Source organism: Macaca nemestrina, chromosome 6, assembly GCF_043159975.1.
Source record: "Macaca nemestrina isolate mMacNem1 chromosome 6, mMacNem.hap1, whole genome shotgun sequence".
Lineage (NCBI taxonomy): Eukaryota > Metazoa > Chordata > Mammalia > Primates > Cercopithecidae > Macaca > Macaca nemestrina.
The window spans coordinates 41521136-41539310 of NC_092130.1; the positions used below are offsets into that span (position 1 = coordinate 41521136).

General features: G+C 42.2%; 1 protein-coding gene across 7 annotated transcripts in view; it reads right to left on the reverse strand.

The window, feature by feature from the left end:
• Positions 1–18175, reverse strand: part of LOC105467073 (catenin alpha 1) — a 178127-nt gene that overhangs the window by 12666 nt on the left and 147286 nt on the right. For all 7 annotated transcript variants that reach the window (XR_011624652.1, XM_071098350.1, XM_011716416.3 and 4 more), the window contains 2 exons: positions 17704–17796; positions 4340–4496 (listed from right to left, as the gene is read on the reverse strand). Coding sequence is in view for 6 of the 7 variants with exons in the window: in XM_071098350.1 (XP_070954451.1) it covers positions 4340–4496; positions 17704–17796 (250 nt within the window). In the remaining variant the exon portion in view is untranslated. The remainder of the gene's footprint in view (positions 1–4339; positions 4497–17703; positions 17797–18175) is intronic.

Below are 18175 nucleotides of genomic sequence, written 5' to 3' on the forward strand. Positions count from 1 at the left end.
TTAAAAGGTATATATGTTTAAAGTAGAAGTATGGTACCTAATTGCCCTCCAGGAACGGTGCCGATTGGCATTCTCCATAAGAGATGTCAGAACTTCAGTCTACAATGTGTAGCACTAGAGCCTCCTCTTTGTACCCTCTGCCCTGGGTATCTTTATAGCAAGCAGCGTATGCAGGGCTGCTGCACACAAAGAAAATGAAAATGATGTTTCATACTTTATGTAGAGGATTTACCCTGTGACATGAACTATTCTGAGGGCTTGCCATGTAAACTCTATGTAGTAGGCTTAAAAAGGAAAAAAAAAATCACCGGCCAGGTGATTTCTGATTACATGGTGGCTCATGCCTGTAATCCCAGCACTTTGGGAGGCTGAGGCGGACAGATCACAAGGTCAGGAGATCGGGACCATTCTGGCCAACATGGTAAAACCCCATCTCTACTGAAAATACAGAAATTAGGTGGGTGTGGTGGCAGGTGCCTGTAATCCCAGCTACTCAGGAGGCTGAGGCAGGAGAATCGCTTGAACCCGGGAGGTGGAGACTGCAGTGAGCCAAGATCACGCCACTGCAGTCCAGCCTGGCAACAGAGTGAGACTCCGTCTCAAAAAAAAAAAATCACCACTAGTCTAACTTCACCACTTCCTCCAAAGACAGAAACTCTGTCTATAGTTTAGCATTTCTGCTATTAAACACAAAACCAACATTTAGGTACAGTAATCTTTCTATTTAATGACCTCCCAATCAGACCAAATATTTTGGACACACTGACACTTAATGAAGGAGAGTGCAAATTACCACTCCAAGTGTTGCTCCAAAGCATTTAATGCATTATATTGTTTCTAAGAGCATTTAGTAAAAAATTTAATAAACCCAATTACAGCTTCTCTAAACAATCACTTGCATCTTCAAAAAAAGGGAGCCAAAACTGCAACATGTAAGCAGAGTGAGAGAATGGAAATCAATAACATTTCCATGGAAAATGTTTATCAAATACAATCCAAGTGAAATTCAAAGAGTCTCTATCACTTTGATGAATTTCAAACCACTCTCCTTAAGGGATTGGTCAATATAAATATATTCTTGGTTTGCTGAATGCTACCATTTTAAACCATCTCCAATATTTACAAGGCAGCATTTGGAATAGAACAGCTTGTGGCTGAGGAGACCCTACCCCTCCTCCCTGGAGGTATCATGCATATTCCTCTCTTTCTATGCAAGTGCGACTGTCACATTATTTGGCAATGACCAAAGTTCCCCTGCCCTACAGCCTCATAAAATGCTGGCATGGGGTCTTGGTGGCTGCACCAGGTTATACACAAGATGACTATTACTTTTTGAGCCACAGATCAGGACATGACTTGTTCTAAGTATGAGGGAATTTCTGGAACCAATGGGGCAGAATATCCAGAACAAAGGAGTTGAAGCCCTACTCCATAAATGATTTACTCATGGACAGGTTCTCAGTGACTGGACAGCACTATAGCCAATATCCAGGCCCCATGGAGTGTAAAAGAATTTGATGGTGGAAAATCACAAATGCAAATACTACATAAAACCTCTCACACTGTATCAAAGGGCCTCAAGCCCCAGGAGACAGAAGAAAACAAACACTCCAAGGAGTCAGGGTGCATCCCTGCTGTTCGTTTAGTAAAAGCTACGAAGCCCACCTACCTCAAAAGCCAGATCCTGTGCTGGGCACTTGCCAGGCAGCCCCCTACTCAAAAACAAGCCCATCTCACTATGGGTCCACCAAAGCACCACTATGCTTTAGGGCCAGGGGACACTGACAAATGAGGCAGGGTCAGGTCAGGGCCAAGATGTGGCTTCTCATCTAAATACTGCCCGTGACTGCTGCAGATGACACTTGCCTAGGCTGTGTGTCAGGTGAGATGGAGAAGTATCTCTAGTCCCCCGAAATAAAAAGTGCTAAAGCTGGGCCGGATGCGGTGGCTCACACGTGTAATCCCAGAACTTTGGGAGGCTGAGGCGGGTGGGTCACCTGAGGTCAGGAGTTTGAGCCCAGCCTGACCAACATGGTGAAACCTTGTCTGTACTAAAAATACAAAAAATTAGCAGGGCATGGTGGCAAGCACCTGTAATCCCAGCTACTCGGGAGGAGGGCTGAGGCAGGAGAATTGCTTGAACCACCAGGAGGCAGAGGTTGTGGTGAGCTGAGATCCCGCCATTGCACTCCAGCCTAGGCAACAAGAGCAAAACTCCATCTCAAAAAAAAAAAAAAAGTGCTAAAGCTACCATGGGTAAGGTATGTACGTAAGAGTATAAAGGAGTCTGAATGCTGCAAATTAACTGGTCATTCCAGTAGAAACCTGCACAGGCATCTGCTTGTCTCCATCCTTTATCTATTCCCCCCAAAAAGCATATTGTATAAATCAGAGGAATTATGAAGAAAGGTCTTGCCCTATTGGTGATTTAATTACTTAACATTCCTAAGCAAGGCTGTGACAGAACATCAGAAAAACACACCAGGGTAGACTTCTAAAATTCAGATGCTCTAAAAACACCACCACCTTTGACTGAAAGAATTGTTCCATGATTTTATTTGCTAAATAGAAACTGTCTAAACTCCTTTCCATCAAATCAATCCCCTCTTATACTCTCATACATTTGCATAAAAACGAAACACACTCACCAGACAACAGTGTATCTGTTAAAAGAATGTGATTTCTCTTTACCATTCTTTTATGTCACATGCCCTAAAGATATTGCCTAGAATCCACTAAATGCTGCTGCAGAATCCCTTTTCTTCACTGACTTGACGAATGGTGCATGAGGGACATTTGATGCTGTTACATTTTACTTTGCTATAAGGAGGACTGAAAATCCCTTGAGACCAAGCCTGAGACATACCCAACCTAATCTCAAAAAAGTAACTTTAAGAATGTAGTATTTATCCGGAGGAGGGCTCTGCATTTAGATTTCAGAATTTGTTGTTTGCTTAAAAGTGTGCTGTGAAGGTGGAATGTTTTTCTCTAAACCGATGAAAAAGAATAATTCAGTACTTCATTGGGAAAAACAACAGAAGGCCAAGATTTCCCAAAAAAGCCATTGCTGCATTTTTGGCACCTGCAAAGATGTGCTTGCAAATGAGTTTTTTGTTTTAAAGTACCAACACCTGCAATTTGGCAGTCTTGCAGCAACATGGTTTACCCCCTACTTTTTGCAGTTTACAGATTGCCTGCTCCTCAGTTTCTCAAGTTAAGCCAAGACTACCCGTCCTAAGGAGAGAGTGCGAAGACAGGGAGGCATTGGTATGCAGAATACACAGTCACTCTTATATAGGTCACTGCTGGAGGGCTGTGCTGTGCATGTACTTAAGCCCCGCTTCTGTTTTGAGCCCTACTGCCACGTTCTAGCCTGTGGTTCCCTGGGGTGACAGGTAGTTTCAGCCCTACAAAAACTTAGCCACTGATTCTGCCCACAGCCACTGGCCTCAGGAAGTCTGGCACTTTCAGAGAACAAGCCGTGTAGCAAAGGGCAACAGAGGCCCCGTTAAATGGAGAATGCATTTATAGTTACTCAACTCTAAGAAGATGGGATTGAAATTTATCTCTGTGCGATAAACACTGAATTGCATTTGACAGACATTTTCTATATGAATGCAATTTACTAAGTCATTACCAGTTTATGTTTATATAATGAAATCAACTGTTTTTGTGAGGTGAATTACCCAGATTTATTTTTTGCAAGTTCATAATTAAATGGCACTTAAATATTTCCTCTCTGTTTTCTATCTGTGCATCATGCAGACATTCTGTCTTTGGAAAAGTAGGCAGATAAACTATGACTGCGATCATCTCTGAGAGACAGAAGAGAGGCTTTCCAAGAAGGGAAGAAATTATTTTTAAAAAGAAACTAAAGGTGATGGTGTTGAGAATCCCTTCTTCTCCTAAGTTTCATAGGCTCATAACAAATAACCACAGTCTCCACCAAGACACAGATCAATGTTTTTTTCTAAACACAATGGCAGCAAGAGGGATGATGGATGGTCATAGTGTTCTACCGGCCCCAGTTGAAAGACCTCACTCTATACAAGCAGGGATAAGCCTTTGCCACCCAGGTTTCTAATTCATGCTCCTAGGATTCAGACCAGCCCTATCAAGGGAAACATCTCCAACCCCAGCTACTTCCCGGTAGCTGAGTAGCTGTCACTTGAAAACCCTGTAGCTGATGGCTTTTTAAACATTAAAATGAAAATCAGCACAATATTATTGTTAGAATAATTTACCTGCCAAGACGTAGGAGTGTTTGCCCATTAATACAACTTAGACAAAAGTAATTATGAACATCTTCACATACTTCTCTGGGGAACCAGCTCATTACCTGAGACAGCCAAGAAGTCATCAATGGAAGTAATGTCATCGACAGCATCTGTGAGAACACGGACTTGCTTTTCCCACTGTTCTTTAAAAAGGTCCATGTTCTCTTGGGCCAGTTTACTCTGTGGTTTTGCCGCTAAAGCCAATGCAGCATTAATAACCTGCAAAAGATATTAAACTTCATTGTTTACTCTTTTTCAGAGTCATGGCTTTGCCTTACATGCATTTCACTAGGAGACATCACACCACATGCTCTATCCTAACTATCACAAAGACAGGGGAAGAGTGTTAAACTACAGGTTTTATATGGTGAGGCTGAAGTAATACATATTTTATTTGCAAACTATGGACAATGATAAAACAAAAAAAAAATTAACTGTACTAGCTTATTCATGGTGGCAAGTCTACCATTTTCAGTGACACTAAATTCTAGGCTTTTTACTCCTCATATAGACACATATATAGCCACATCAAAAAATACACAGTTAGAATTATATGCCACTTAAAATGGACTATCCTGATTCTTATTGTAAATACTTCTCCATATCATTAAATATATGTTTAAAACACTAAGTTTATTATTCTATGTTATGGACACACTGTTATTCTCCTACTGTAGGATGTCTGGGTTGTTCTGGTTACTCACCACAAATATCTTGTGATGAAAATGTGGCATTTCAGGTTCTCGATACATTATCAAAATGTATTCATGAAAAATACATTGTATCTAAGCAAAAGTATTTTTCATTTTCTTCTTAATGGAAGAATCTTTGACAAAAAAACTGCTCAAAAAATGTATAACCTATTAAGATTTAAAAATAATTTTAGGCCAGGTGCAGTGGCTCACACCTGTAATCCCAGCACTTTGGGAGGCCAAGGCAGTCAGATCACCTGAGGTCGGGAGTTCAAGACCAGCCTGACCAACATGGTGAAATCCCATCTCTACTAAAAATACAAAATTGGCCAGATGTGGTGGTGCACGCCTGTAATCCCAGCTACTCAGGAGGCTGAGGCAAGAGAATCGCTTGAGCCCGAGAGGCGGAGGCTGCGGTGAGCAGAGATTACACCATTGCACTCCAGTTTGGGCAACAAGAGTGAAACTCTATCTCAAAAAAATAAATAAAATGAAAAAAATAAAATAAATATTAATTTTAAAGCCTGGATAACATAGTGAGACCCCATCTCTACAAACAATAAAGAAAATGAGCTGGGCATGGTGGCACACACCTGTAGTCCCAGCTACTTGACAGGCCAAAGTGGGAACACTGCTTGAGCCCAGGAGGTCAAGGGTACAGTGAGCTGTGATCCCACCACTGCACTCCAACTTGGGCAACACACTGAGACTCCACCTCAAAAAGACAAGCTGGGCATGGTGGCTCAAGCTTGTAATCCCAACACTTTGGGAGGCTGAGACAGGAGGATTGCTTGAGCCCAGGAGTTCAAGACCAGCCTGGGCAAACATAGGAAGACTCTGTCTCCAAAAAAACCAAAAGACAAAAAACAGCTTTATTGAGATAAAATTCACCTATCTACAATTCACCCATTTAAAGGCCACAATTTCATTGGTTTTTTTAAAGTATATTTGCAGTTGTGCAACATTCACCACATTCAGTTTTAGAACATTTTCATCACTCCAAAAAGAAACCCCATCCATATCCATTAGCAGCCATTTCCCATAACTCTCCTTACCCCTCCCTTTTTTTTTTTTGCAACCACTAATTTACTTTCTCTCTCTATGGATCTGTCTATTGTGGACATTTCACATAAATGGAATCATGTAACATGTAGACTTCTGTAACTTGCTTTGTGTGTGTTTCTTTTTGAGACTGAGTCTTGCTCTGTCACCCAGGCTGGAATGCAGTGGCGCGATCTCAGCTCACTGCAACCTCCCCCTTCCCAGGCTCAAGTGATTCTTGTGTCTCAGCCTCCCAAGTAGCTGGGGTTACAGGTGTGCGCCACTACGCCAGGCAAATTTTTGTATTTTCAGTAGAGACGGGTTTTCACCATGCTGGCCACACTGGTCTCGAACTCCTGACCACCTCCCAAAGTGCTGGGATTACAGGCATGAGCCACTGCTCCCGGCCTAACATAATGTTTTAAAAGTTCATTGATGTGTAGCATGTACCAGTACTTTGCTCCTTTTTGTTGATGAATAAGATTCTGTTATATGACCATGCCACATTTTATTTAGCCATTCATTAGTTAATGAACATTTGAATTATTGCCACTCTGTTATGAATAATGTTGCTATGAACGCTCATACACGTTTCTATGTTTTTATTTCTCTGGGAATGGAGTAGAACTGCTGGGAAATATAGTAAACTTTGTGTTTAACCTTTTGAGAAGCTGCTTTACCTTTTTCCAAAGTGGCTGCACCATTTTACATCCCACTAGTGTGTATGAGGGCTACCATGCCCTACATCTTCACTAACACTTGTTATTTTCCCCCTTTTTGGTTAATTCTAGACATGCTAGCAGATCTGAAGTGATCACCCTGATGGCTGATGATGACAGGTATTGTTTCATATGCTTATTGTCCGTTTCTTTATATTCTTTGAAGAGATGTCTATTCAGATCCTTCAGCTGTATTCATTGAATAAGTGAATAATGAGAGTAGTATGAAAATGAGCTGAGAGAATAATTAGTAGGATTCTTAGGTACAAGGTGCTTATGGGTTATTAGAAGTAAATGTGTTTATTTTATTTTTTTGAAACGGAGTCTCCCTCTGTCGCCCAGGCTGGAGTGCAGTGGTGTGATCTCGGCTCACTGCAACCTCCACCTCCTAGGTTCAAGTGATTCTCCTGCCTCAGCCTCCCAAGTAGCTGGGACTACAGGCGCATGCCACCACACCTGGCTAATTTTTTGTATTTTTAGTAGAGACAGGGTTTCACTGTGTTAGCCAGGATGGTCTCGATCTCCTGACCTTGTGATCCGCCTGCCTTGGCCTCCCAAAATGCTAGCATTACAGGCATGAGCCACTGTGCCCAGCCCAGTAAATGTGTTTATAACATGCAACCTGGGAAGGAGGCAAAGACAAGAGGAAAGTGCTGGACCTGGATGAGGCAGGAGTGTGGGGGCAGCCCTGAATGGAGGAGTCTGGGGTGAGTTTTCAGATGCTTTGGATCATGGGTGTAATTCCCGATTTACTGGAGGGGTATTCAAGAATGTTGTAACTTAGCCCTCAAAGGCTGGAAGTGATAACAAACTAAAGAAGACTCAGACCCACTAGATTGGTGCCGCTATTCCTCTTCTCTCCTAAACAGTTAGAACTGGTAGATTATCAGACTATCAATTATAGATTCACAGGCAAGGGAACTGAGCCATCCCAGTTTATGAACTATTAATAGCCCAACACTTCCATAAGTGCCTGGGTTTAGGGAATAATTTGGAAGAAGAGATCCTTGTTTTTCTCACATGTTATGCTGTGGTCTCCCACATTTTCATCCAAGAGACTTATTCCTTCCTGCCATTCCTTATCCACCAGATGTGTTCACCATTGTAAGACCACTTTCTTCATTAATTAACTTATTAATTCAATAATGTATCCATGTATCAGAGTGGAGCTATGCACTGTAAGAATATCTGGCTAGTAAAAATGTTTCCTAAGAGAGCCAAGTAAACATGGGCAGGGAATTAATTACATGTTTTAAGTATTTTCCACTACAAAGGGAAATCTTTGTAATATATCACATACAGTATAATGAGGGGAAGCACCTTGCCTAAGGTTAATTTTCTCATTTTGATTACAGAATTGTGTACAAAAGACAGCTGATAATATTAAAACTCATTTCTGATTACTCTTACTAAATTTGGAATAGAAAGAGGTGTCCTGGCTGAGCACAGTGGCTCATGCCTGTAATCCCAGCACTCTGGGAGGCTGAGGTGGGGAGATCGCCTAAACCCAGTAGGCCAAAGCTGCAGTAAGCCACGATCATGCCACTGCACTCCAGCCTGAGTAACGGTGAGACCCTGTCACTCTTTTAAAAAATATATAGATATGTCCTTAACATACTACTTTAATCATCCAACACGACACTGAATTGTGAAACTTTTATAAAATCATTTACCTTAAAAAATCAAGACGTTATTAATTGGAATACTTACTGTCACCACTGGTTAAATAATATAATGGACTTTCTAGCTAATGAAATAAGGTAAGAAATGAAAATAATAGGAAAAGCTGTTAGAAAAATGAGAAAAATCACACATTCCAATGCAAATTACACAGAAAATTGAAGTATATAAATTATTATTATTATTTTTTTTTGGAGACAGGGTCTCCCTCTGTCGCTCAGGCTAGAGTGCAGTGGCATGATAGCTCACTACAACCTCCACCTCCCAGGTTCAAGCGAGTCTCCCACTTCAGCCTCCTGAGTAGCTGGGATTACAGGTGTGTGCCACCACACCTGGCTAATTTATGTATTTTTAGTAGAGATGGGGTTTCACCATATTGGTCAGGCTGGTCTGGAACTCCCGACCTCAGGTGGTCCACCCGGTTTGGCCTCCCAAAATGCTGGGATTAGTGGCGTAAGCCACAGTACCTGGCCTGAAAAAACTCTTAGAATAAAAGTTCATTAATGTAACTAAAGATAATGTAAAATAGTAAAAACCAACAGCTTTTCTATATGCCAGGAAGAAATGAAGGGAGTGTCAGATCTCCCACAAAGCAATTCATATGAAATATGTAAAGGTTAAATCTGTAAAGAAACAATCAGTTTCAATGAAACTGAATGAAAGTTAAGAAAGAAAAAAAAAACTGAAAGAAAGTTAAAAAAACGAAACTGAATGAAAGTTTTAAAAAAGTCACTTCGGTTATATACTAAGTCGCCATATGTACTAAGTCATCATTAGTCACAATATTTATGTCTTAGAAAATTCTATTTCAAAATAACAATGGGAGAAGTCAACCTATAAATACAATTATGTATGTCTATATTTAAATATATATTACAGATTAAATATACAATATTATGTAAATCAATAAGGAAAACACCAAAACAGCAGTAGAAAAACAGGGACAGGAATGGACCACTTAAGGTAAAGTATAAATGATGAGAAAACAGCTATTGGGTGGGGGTGGAGTTTACTCTTACTTATAACTTTAAAAACAAAAATTAATGTTACTATTAAATTTGCAAGGAGCCCCCAACTAGGCAGGATCACTGTGCTGATCGTTAACTTTTAAAATGCTATTGTTGGCTTGAGCCCCAGTACAGTGTGACATAAGGGTGGCAAGGGTGGACGTCCTTGTCCTATTTCTGATCATACAGGGAAAGCATTCAGTCTTTACCATTAAGTATAATGTTAGCTACCGACTGTTCATGGAGATTCTTTATCAGGCTAAGGAAGTTCTCTCCTATTCCTAGTTTGTAAAGTGTTCTTTCAGGATTGGATGTTGGATTTTCTCAAACACTATTTCCATTTTGTTTCCATCATTCTGGCTATTTTGTCTTTGTCTCCTTTGCTGTCTCGTCGTCTTCTACGCTCTTGGGATTTCCTCAAAGCTCAGTTCTATGCTGCCTTCTCTACTCTTTCTACTCTTCCTACCCCTGGGCAATCTCATCTAATCTTTTCCCAGAAACCCCCTTTTTTTTTTCTCTTTCATTTGGCTTCTAAGACACTGCCAGCTTCTGGGGCTCTGGTCCTGACAGCACTTCCTCAGGCTCTTGTGCTGGCCACTGCTCACCTTCTGAAACTCTCAATGTTAGGGACCCCAGTTCCACTCAGACCTTTCCTTCAGGGAGACTCACTCCCTTGGTGATGTCTCACATTTATACATCCTGTTCAGACCTCTTCCCTCAACATGACATGCATCCTGCACGTCTAATAGGCACCTCAAAATTAACATATCCAAAACTTAGATCTCTTTCCCCAAACCATCTTTCCTTATCAAAATAAATGGGAACTCCGTCCTTCAGCTGCTTAGGCTCAAAACTGTGTTATATTCCCTGACTCTCTTTCTCTCTCACCTCACATCTAATCCTTCAGCAAATTTCACCTTCAAAATATATCCAGACTCTAACCAGTGCTCACCATATCCACTGTACTCTTGGCCTGGATTAGTACAATATCATCTGTTTTAGTCTATTGCTTCTGTAATAAAAATTACCACAAATTTAGTGGCTTAAAACAATACAAATCTATCTTACAGTTTCTGGAGGTCAGAATTCTGAAATGGGTCTTACATAAGTAAAATCAACAACATTATCATCAGATCTGTGTTCCTTCTGGAGGTTCTAGTGAAAAAGCCAGCCCTTGACTTCTCCAAATTCCTGAGGATGCACACATTGCTTGACTTGCGGCCAGCCTCTGCTTCCTTCATTGTATTTTCTTCTCTGCCTCTGATGCCCCTGCCTCCCTCATATAAAGACACTTGTGATTATATTGGGGGGTCCACTGGGATAATCTAGGATAATCTTTCCATCTAAAGAGCCTTAATTTATCCATCCCTGAAGAGTCCCCTTTGCCATGTGAGGTAATACATTCCTGGGTTTAGGGAATTAGGAAATTGACATATTTGGGAGACCATTATTCTGTGTACTGCAATTTCCTAAAAAGCCTCTCTGTGTCTATCCCTCTTCACAGAAGTTAGAGAGATCTTGGTTTTTTGTTTTTGAGACAGGGTCTCACTCTGTCACCCAGGCTGGAGTGCAGCAGGGCCACAATCATGGCTCACTATACCCTCGACCTCTGGACTCAAGCAATCCTCCCACCTCAGTTTTCCATGTAGCCGGGACTATAGCCTTGCACCACTCTGCCTGGCAGTTTTTTTATTTTTATAGATACAGGGTCTCGCTATGTTGCTCAGGCTGTTCTAGACCTCCTGGGCTCAAGGGGTCCTCGTGTCTTGGCCTCCCAAAGTGCTGGGATTATAGGCGTGAGGCACTGCGCCTGGCCGAGATCTTGTTATAACCTAAGTAAGATCATGTCACTTTTCTACTCAAAGCCCTTCAATGGTTTCTCATCTCAAAAGCCAAAGGCCTACGACCAAGGCCTCCAAAGGCCCTGCAACCCCTAAACTTGTTTTAGGTATCTGATGTCCTTCCTCCAAGCTTTTGCACTTGCTGTTCCCTCTTCCTGGAGCTCTCTCCCCTGAGACATCCTCCGTGGTTTGCTCTGTCATTTCCTTCAGGTCTTTGTTTATGCATCACTTTCTCAGTGAGTCCTTCCTGCTCATCCTAACTATAATATTTAACACATCATAATCAAAATTTGTGGGGCAGCTAAAACAGTGCTTGGAGGAAAATTTATAGTATTAAAATGTTTAAATGTTACCTTAGAAAAGGAGGAAGGAAGGTCTCAAGGCAATGAGTTAAAGCTTCCAATTTTAAAACTAGAAAAGGAGCAAATTAAACCCAAAGCAAGCAGAAGGAAAAAAATAAAGAGTAGAAAATTAATGAAAGACAAATTACCAAAGCTCACTCAAGAATAAAAAAATAACCTAAATATCCCTATGTCTATTAAAGAAACTGAACTCATCATTAAAAACCTTCCCACAAAGCAAATTCCAGGCCCAGCTAGAGTTTACCAGTTACCAGGCTTCACTGGTAAATTCTCCCAAACATACAAAGAACTAATACCAAATATACATAGATTTTTCCAGAAAAAAAGTAGGAAACACTTTCCAATTTTAAGATACTGAAATCAGACATTACAAAAAACCAAAGCAACAGACCAGTATCAATATGCAAGCCTTATGAAGAGAGCACAACACCTCTGGGGGGCTGTTACACCTGCAGACCTCAGTCAAGGAGGGGTGGGAGGCACGGGAGGGTAGAGATGGGAGGATACAGAAAATGCTTAGAGAAGCTTTTAGTGAGAAGCATCTCCCTTAAGCTCTCTGTGAAACTGCTTTGTAAAAAACCAGATTAGAGAATACCAAAGTGGAAAAGTGAAGTGATTCAAAGACAGATGGTCCCATGATTGTGAAATAATAGGTTAAGTGACAGCTGAGGCCACAGGTCTGCCCCGTCCTGTATGTATGGGGTGCTCCTTTAAGGGCCATGTATTTTCCCACCAGCTAGGGGCCAGGCCAGCCTGGGTTTATGCTTATTTGATGCGTGTCAAGCATGTCAGCCACAAATATGATCAGGGTTCCCATAAGCACAATGACAGAAAAAGAAATATGGAAGATAAATCTAAGGAGGCAGAAGGAAGAATAAACAATTTCAGAAGTAACTTCTCAATTTAGTGAGTGAGAAATACCAAAAGAAAAAAGAGACCTGGCACAGTGGCTCACGGCTGTAATCCCAGCACTTTGGGAGGCTCAGGAGGGAGGATCACCTGACCTCAGGAATTTGAGACCAGCCTGGGCAAACAAAAAATTTCAAAAATTAGCCAAGTGTCGTGGAGTCCACCTGTGGTCCCAGCTACTCAGAGGCTGAGGTGCAAAGACTGCTTAAGCCTAGCAGGTCAAGGCTGCGGTGAGTCATGATGGCCCCACTGCACTCTAGCCTGGGTAATAGAGTGAAAACTTGTCTCTTTAAAAAAAAAAAAAAAAGAGGCCGGGTGCGGTGGCTCAAGCCTGTAATCCCAGCACTTTGGGAGGCCAAGACGGGTGGATCACGAGGTCAGGAGATCGAGACCATCCTGGATAACACGGTGAAACCCCGTCTCTACTAAGAAATACAAAAAACTAGCCGGGCGAGGTGGCGGGCGCCTGTAGTCCCAGCTACTCGGGAGGCTGAGGCCGGAGAATGGCGTGAACCCGGGAGGCGGAGCTTGCAGTGAGCTGAGATCCGGCCACTGCACTCCAGCCTGGGCTACAGAGCGAGACTCCGTCTCAAAAAAAAAAAAAAAAGACAGACAAAAGACAAAAGTAGAAGCTTCATATACTTAATTCATCCGTTGTGTAGACTTCCAAGAAAAGCCATGCATTAAACCAGGCATTATAAATTATTTAAGTGCCAGATTTGTATTAACTTAATGTTAATACGTATGTGTAATGCTCATTCTTGCATAATGAACTAAGAAAAAATATCGAGTGAGATAATCTCCAAAATGCCCTCCTTTGATTTTAAAGACTCAAAATGTCAGAAACCTGCTGCTGTTTACAAGGTTTGGGATTTTTGTGTTTTTGTTTTTTCTTCCTGGCCAGCACACCAAATGGTTTTGAATTTAAAAATTAAAATATTTAAAGCAGCTACTATAGACTAAAACTTGGGCACATCCACAAGCAAAACATAGGGTACAGATTTTGGTCCCTTCCCAAACCAATTTGTAAACTGCTTCCTTGTAAAAGTTTGTGAGGCCGGGGCACTCCGCTTGGATGGAGGCAGGTCCCTTTCCAGAGAAAAGAGTGAGAGACAGTAGCCATCAAGTAGAAGGCAATGCAGAGAGAGAGCTGACCTACCTCCTCTTTTCTTAATGATAACAAATCGCCAAAAAATGTGGGTTCCTTCTCCCAATAAAATACAACCACTTTTAGGTTACGTCTTCCTCAACTCGATTTTATATTTAGAGAAGGGGTCATAATCTGTCACCCAGGCTGGAGTGCAGTGGTGTAATCACAGCCCACTGCAGCCTGGAACTCCTGTGCTCAAGCGATCCTCCTGCTTCAGCCTCCTGAGTAGCTGGGACTACAAGTGCACACCATCATGCCCAGCCACTTCTTTTATTTTTGGAGATGGGGTCTTGCTCTGTTGCCCAGGCTGGTCTTCAAATACTGGCTTCAAATGATCCTCCCACCTTGACCTCTGAAAATGCTGGGATTACAGATGTGAGCACAGAGCCTGAACTCAACTTTACTATCTCAAATATTTCGAGTTAAAGTTGTTCAACTGCTAAAAAGGGAGTACTTTAGAATGGATTTTCCTAGGACAAACTTCAAAATGGGGATGAAAGACCAGGCACGGTGACTCACACCTGTAGTCCCAGCACTTTGGAACGCCGAGGCAGGTGGATCACCTGAGGTCAGGAGTTCGAGACCAGCCTGACCAACAAGGTGAAACCCCGTCTCTACTAAAAATACAAAAATTGGTTGGGCGTGGTAGCAGGCACCTGTAGTCCCAGCTACTTGGGAGGCTGGGACAGGAGTATTGCTTGAACCCTGGAAGCGCAGGTTGCAGTGAGCCGAGATTGTGCCACTGCACTCCAGCCTGGGTGACAGAGTGAGACTCTGTCTCAAAGAAAAAAAAAGGGGGGGTGGGGTGGGGGGGCGAAAACTCTTCTAATGGTCCCATCTGTCATTTCTCTCCACCAGAAACTAAAAATAGCGTATAGGAGCCAACTCCAAACTGTGGTGCTGCCTATGTACAGCAGCCTAGGCATGAGACATAAAACACTAAAACACATCCTGGAAACACTGAGCACCTCTTCCACACTGTGAAGAAAGGTCAACAGTAGCCTTACTATAAAGAAACGTACCCTTTAAAATAATGTTTGGCTACATGCTGCGGCATATTAAAACACCAAATTAAGCTCCCAGTGAATTAACTAACTACCCTAGTTAGTTACCTAACGTGTTGATTAACTTGCCTAGACCTTGGAAGGGAATACCTCGAAATCAGGATCTCTGGTGCTTGTGATCACTGCCCACATCAAACCGGAGAGGAGGCAGAGGTCTCCACAATCAAGGCCCTCTTCCTCCGAGGAACACTCCTTCGCTTCCTTGAAGGAGAGATCCTCTTAGCATGAAACACATGGGCCACAGCAGGCCAGAGGCAGTGCATAGAAGAGTTTGAGTTATTCTCCGCAAAGATTTTAACAACTTTAAATTAGTTACCAATTGTTTAAAATTGAGACATGACAAAACATCTGAATTGCAGAATTTTTGTTTAAAATAATGAAGGGGGCCAGGCATGGTGGCTTAGGCCTGTAATCCCAGCACTCTGGGAGGCCGAGGCAGGCATCATTTGAGGCCAGGAGTTCGAGACCAGCCTGGCCAACATGGTGAAACCCCATCTCTACCAAAAATACATTAGCCGGGCATGGTGGCACATGCCTATAATCCCAGCTACTTGGAAGGCTGCAGCAGGAGAATCACTTGAACCCGGGAGGCAGAGGCTGCAGTGAGCAGACATCATGCTATTGCACTCTAGCCTGGGTGACAGAGTGAGACTACATCTCAATTTAAAAAAAAAAAAAAAAAGGAAGAAAGAAGAAGAAACAAGGAGGAGGAGGAAAGGATCCGGCAATAATGGGCCTGGGGTGGAGTCAAACCTGCCTACTGAAATTCAAGCACATGATGCCCAGTTTGCTGTGACCATGTCTGTAAACACCTACTTCATTTGCCATTACTGAACCTGCCCAGTCCTGTGTGCATAGCAGTTTGTGAGCAAGGGTAGCAATGAGCCCAGGTGATAATCTGAAGAATAATCACACTTGAAAAAACACGGTTTTTTTCAGGACACATACCCAGTACCAAGTGTGGTCTGGGCACCGTCTGCCTAAAGCCTATTCTTCTTGAGATCTGTTTTAGTAGGAAAAATGAAACTGCAAGGGAGAGGAAGACACGATGCTTTCTGACAGCTAACTCAAACCCATGTGACATGGCTTAGCCACACAAGTTATGCACACCATCGTTTTCATTAGAATCTACTAGACTCTCCATGTGATTTTTTCCCTGGGTTTTAAGATCATTTATATAAATACTCTTGGTAGGTGTGATCAGTGTATGCTACCATCTGTTTCCACATATTTGTGAAAGCATTGTCACTTTTCAAGCATTTCAAGACCAAATGGAAAACCAAAGGCATTAAAAACAAAGTGCTGATAGGGTAAATGGCAAACAAACTTGAAGAAAGAATCCAAATTCAAATCTGTCTCATACAACTTGGCCATCCAAGATCCTTCTGGATGTGGTGATTGGATTCATTGCAAATATCTATGCAGCTGTCAATGACTGGCAGATTTCAAGACTGGACTAACGTTGGGAAAATGTCCATCAGATGGTATGAATTCACAATGGGTCCATCACAGTAATATTAAGGCAGAGCAACTCTCATTGGCAAATTAATCCCCATGGTTAGGTGTTAGAACAAATGTCCTGCTAACCTATGTACCAATGAGAATGCCAGATTAATAACCACCAAGAGAAGCTTTACTTATTTTGGTTGCCTACCTTGAATGTCAGGGATTATTTATATGAAAAAGCCAAATAATGGTCACAGAATATTTTAAAATTTGTTGCAGACATAACACAGAAACTTCATACCTATGATCTCTATTTCACTACTCCAGTCCCTCTGCTTACTCTCCTTTATTTGTGACCACTCCCTTCTGGCAGGACATGTAAAGAGAAGTAAGTCCTCAGAGTATGCCATGAGCAATTTATACATGGGAAAGTGGAGAGGCAACCTCTTCTACTGAACCATCACTTATACTCCTTAGAAACCCCTGGAATGACAAGGAACGTCAGCCCAGACAAATGGACTCAGCTCTCCTCACAGGAGGCAGGCAACACACTGGGCACTTAAAAAGCATTCGTTGCCACGTATGCTTCAGAGCCTTTCTAGAGCGCCAGATGCGTAATGCAGCTTCATCACCAGTCTTCCAATATACCATTATAAATGGAGACAAGTTCTTGAACTTTCACTTCAGAAGCTGGCCAAATTAAGTTACTATCTGCATCGTAAGGCTGCTTTATGACACTACAGAATAAAGACACTAGCTTGTGAATTTGGTTTCCTCCAACACAAAGACCGAAATACTGGCCATTAAAATGAATATAGGTAAATAGTGTGGGGTAACTCTCATGGTTCCAGGATGGTCAGATGTCACAGATGGCCCTCCCTCAAGGAGGGTGTAAACTCACCCTCAGAGACACTGTGGTCACTGCCACCCTGTATTTTCCAGCAATGAAGGGCACCATACCTTCCCCCACCCCCCAAGACAAAGTCTCACTCTGTTACCAAGGCTGGAGTGCAGTGGCGTGATCTCGGCTCACTGCAACCTTCACCTCCCAGGCTTAAGCCAGCCTCCCACTGTAGCCTCCTGAGTGGCTGGGACTACAGATGCATGCCATCATGTCGGGCTAACTTTTGTATGTATGTATGTATGTATGTATGTATTTTTTTTTTAAGAGATGGGGTTTTGCTATTTTGCCCAGGCTGGTCTCAGACTCCTGGGCTCAAGAGACCCACCTACTTTGGGATCCCAAAGTGCTGGGATTACAGGCGTGAGCCACCGTGCCCAGCCCACTATGCATTTTCAATGAAGGGCAAGGAGTAACATGTAATCTCAAATGCAAATGTCACTTAATGTTAAACAAAAAATATTCTAAACTCTGTGGGTTCTGTGTCAGTGATTTGTTCCCAAGACTTCCATCTAAAATCCTAGACAAAACAAAACTTTACAAAATAAACCTCCTCTCCACTCTAATCAAAATTCAATTTGGTTATGCTGTCACCAGTGTCAGCTGTACTTTACCTGAGGACAGAGGGCTTCCAACTGACTTGCAGACATTCGAACAAGCTTTACACCTTCTTCATTATTTGAGATGGAACAGGCCAAGTTGGCAACCTATAAACATAAAAAATAATCTTTAAAGATTTTTCTCTTTTGACTACTAAGGAAAACACACATACATACCTGGCCCCTACCTCTGACCATTCTGGAACAGATGACAAGAGGGCCAAGGGTGCCTTCCTTCTCACAGCCTGATTATTTACTTAGATGAGGACACATTTTTAACTCCGCACAAAGCAAACTATACAGACTCATAACATACATCAAAAAGATCCCAGGGCCTGTAACTCACAGGCTTTGCATGGCCTCTAACCCGCGTGAACAGTAACTTCAGAAAAAGGTTCTTCTAGTATGGGAAATAAGGTAGAAAAGCTGAGGAATCAAGGGCATCAGGGAAGAACTGTTGTTATCCTCAGATAAAAATGTGTTTTCC